Source organism: Fistularia commersonii, chromosome 10 (assembly GCF_037954325.1).
Source record: "Fistularia commersonii isolate RoL2024-O1a breed Wild chromosome 10, RoL_Fcom_v1.0, whole genome shotgun sequence".
NCBI classification, from domain to species: domain Eukaryota; kingdom Metazoa; phylum Chordata; class Actinopteri; order Syngnathiformes; family Fistulariidae; genus Fistularia; species Fistularia commersonii.
Genome location: NC_141293.1, coordinates 6499401 through 6502800, shown reverse-complemented (window position 1 = coordinate 6502800; position 3400 = coordinate 6499401). Strand labels below are relative to the sequence as shown.

The window sequence follows — 3400 nt, the reverse complement described above, 5'->3', positions numbered from 1 at the left end:
CTCGAGACCTCCTGCCTGGCAGCTCCAATAGCGGCATCTGTCTATCAATATATTCACTAACCATCCTTTGTACATGACCGAACCATCTCAGTCTGGCTTCTCTGACCTTCTCTCCAAAACATCTAAACATGTGCTGTTCCTCTGTTAGACTCATTCCTGATCCTATCCATCTTGGTCACTCCCAAAGAGAACCTTAGCATCTTCATCTCTGCAACCTCTAGCTCTGGCTCCTGTCTTTTTGTCATTGGACTGATTATAGGCCATACAGCATCGCTGATCTCACCACCGTCTTAATGTAATGTATGGAATAAATGATTAAATATATATATATATATATACTTCTGAGTAATGTATTTTGGGTGAAATTGCCCTTATAGAGCTTTTTTGAGCGGTTGGTAGTCTTCATAGCGTTGCAGAGTCTGCAATTCCACCTCCGACCTGTAGGAAGCGCATGAGAGCTAGCAAAGCTCCTACGACGGGCCCTGAAGAAGAGCGGAAGCGTCCGGGTGTTTGGTGCCCTCTGTGTAACTCTATGAGTCTGTCGTGGGTTATTTTATGATATAGTGATGTTTTCTGTGATTGTCCTGCGCCGGTTCCCGGTCAGCCTCGTCGCCCGGTCGCTCCCCCTTAGCTGCTTGTCGGCGGCGGCGACGCACCGAGCGCCTTTTCGCCCGTGTTTGGATCGGAGACCCTGCGGGAAGGAGCTCAATGCTTGCAAATGGTCCTTATTTCGCCCCGGTCACCACCAGGTATTTATCCGAATCCCGCCAAAGCTGTCTCCTTCTCCAGACCACGGAAAGACAGCCAACCGTTTAGCGGGTGAAAACCGGCTGAAGGTTCACTGGGCAGGGGCAAAAACCTGACATTAGCCTCGCAAAAGACGAGAGTTCAACGCGGCTAGCTATAGCTAGCACTGGCTCCCATCACCGCCCCAATCCCCGTAGCCGTACTGGCGAGAATTGAGCCGAAATAAATACTTAAATCTAAGCTTCTTGGCAATATCAGGAAAAAAACACGGTTTTTGTAATTAAATAGCTGTCTTCTTTCACCCTTGTTCCAAATTAACACACTTGAGACCTGTATGAACTCAAAATGCCACGGTTGTTGCTGAATCTCTCGACATACCGAAAACATCACGGCTTTCGTGGCGATAGGAAAAAATCCCATTGCATTTTGTTCTCAAAGTGGGAGCTCATGAACAAGTTTATTTGGATCGATATTCACTAATCACCATTAAATTTGTCTGAAAGTGATTTTGATTAACATTTCAAATATGGACGTGTGAGGCTGCAGTCGTACCGCTGTTTATTTTACATTTTGACGGCGAAATTTACCATTCAAGTAGCCAGGAAATGAGAATCATTCATGTTCCAAGAGTATTTTGATATTTTGATCACATTACTGCCCTATGACTTTTCACGGTGTGTGTGCGCGCGCGCCTGCGCGCATTTGTGTGTGTGCATGCAGGTTTCCCTCTCCCCTGCAGCATCTTGTTGTCTCTCCACCGTGGCACCCCCTGGGGAGGGGCATCTGATCTACAAAGGGACCTTAGGGACTGCCGTTCGTGGTGAGCCATAAAGAAATCAACTCAATTATAAGGAGCTGCATCATGTGTAATTACACTGCATTGACAGTGTTGTGCATTCATGTGATCTGAAATGAGGCTTTGATCAGGAGGTTCTGTCTCTCAGGGGTGAAGATATTCTCCTACAGCACCAGTGGCACCAGCCTGTTCCTCATGCCTCAGATCCTCCTGAAGACCGGCCTTGGTGTGCAGAGCCTGGTCCTGCAGGTCGCCTTCTGCGGCATCATCGGGTTCTTCACCTTCCTCACCCCCATCCTCCTCCACCTGGTCACCAGGGGCTATGTGGTGCGCCTGTATTACCACCCCGACCACGATACCTACACCGCTGTCACCTACGGCGTCTTTCTTAATGAGAGGAGGACAGTGTTCCACCAGGACCAGGTCCGGGTTCCAGGCGCTGCCCGCATGTTCACCACCTTCTACGCCGGCAGGGCAGGGCTGCTGGTCAACCCCGACCTCTTCTCCAGCCCACACCACTACAACCACCTCATGGGCTATGACAAGCCTTTCAGCTTCCAGGAGGACCACTTGGACCGGCCCGAGAGCTGAGGCTTGGACAGCACATAAACACACACGCACACAGAGGATGAAGAACCCTGATATTATTTAAACAGAACAGACGGTGTACTCAGTGGAGGACTGGGTCACAGACTGAGCTGGGTCTCCTCTTAGAACCTCTTAATACCTCTTAGAGGGGAACGCGTTGGCTTGCAGGCTCCAAAGAAGGGTCAGTATCAGGTGGAACCGGAGCGGAACCTCAGAACATTACCTGTTGGTACCTGTGTTTATGAATGTCTTGCTGGTTCAGTTCCTCCTGCGACCACCATGAGCCAAGAACTCACCAGTTCGTCCGGACCACCCTACTGTGTGTGTGTAAGTCTATGTGTCAGTTGGTCAAACCTTGGCAAAATTAGACTCTTGAATCAAACAGAAAAGTGAAAATGAACAGACAGGTAGTGCTGGAGTTGTAGGTCAGAATCATTCAATGGGACGGTGTCTCCACCTCCTGGTCTTCACCTTTGAGTGCTGGTTCAGCTTCAGGCTGGTCAGGCCCTCAACCTACTTCAGGTGATCAGAGTGGAAATGCAGGGAGAAACTTCAAAATAAAATGAAATGAGAAAACAGGAAGTTTTTGGCTGTTTTTTTGGTTCCACCAGAATTCTGTATGAAGAACCCGAGAGATCTAGAGCAGCAGGTGGCAGCACAGTCACCTGCACCATCCACCAGGTGGCACCATAACACCTGGATATGGAACAATGGATGACCGTACACAAACACACTCAACAGCAGGCCAGTTAGCTTTGCTAGTACTCTTTAAATAAAGTTCATGGCGGCAGAGGAGTTCCATCAGCTGCTTGCCACTGTCAGTAATCTTTAGCCGTCTGAGCTCCACCCTCTGGCATCAGTGTGTGTGTGTGTGGGTGTGTGAGAGAGACCATTGTGCTTGTGTTTGTTTTCCTGATAGGCCTGACTGTCCCTGCAGCCATTCATTCGTTAATGCAAAACGTATTTATGAATTACATGTTATCTTGCTTTTGTTTATTTAGTTGTATCATTTTGATATACAAATTTTATTTATTTTTTGTCTTGTAACATTTTCCCTTCAGGGGCATGTTCTCTCTTTCCTCTCCCACAAGCTATCCGGATGTTCCCTTTCACTGTGTCTTGTAACATTTGATTGCATTTCTAATTTATTTTATTTCCATTTCTTTTTAATTTATTTCTTTTCTTATTTTTTGGATTTTTGTTTCAAATTTATTGTAATTCTTACATATTTTTCTTTAAAACATTTTCTTATATTCAATTTCTCATTCA

At 46.9% G+C, this 3400-nt stretch overlaps 1 protein-coding gene across 1 annotated transcript; it reads left to right on the top strand.

Moving 5' to 3' along the window:
- The first annotated feature begins 483 nt into the window (after window positions 1-483).
- On the top strand, window positions 484-2707 carry tmem70 (transmembrane protein 70). The gene is made up of 3 exons (XM_086153430.1): window positions 484-749; window positions 1468-1567; window positions 1692-2707. The coding sequence occupies exons 1-3, from the start codon at window positions 567-569 to the stop codon at window positions 2132-2134; spliced, it is 726 nt and encodes a 241-aa protein (XP_086009556.1). The 5' UTR covers window positions 484-566; the 3' UTR covers window positions 2135-2707.
- Window positions 2708-3400: the final 693 nt, after the last annotated feature.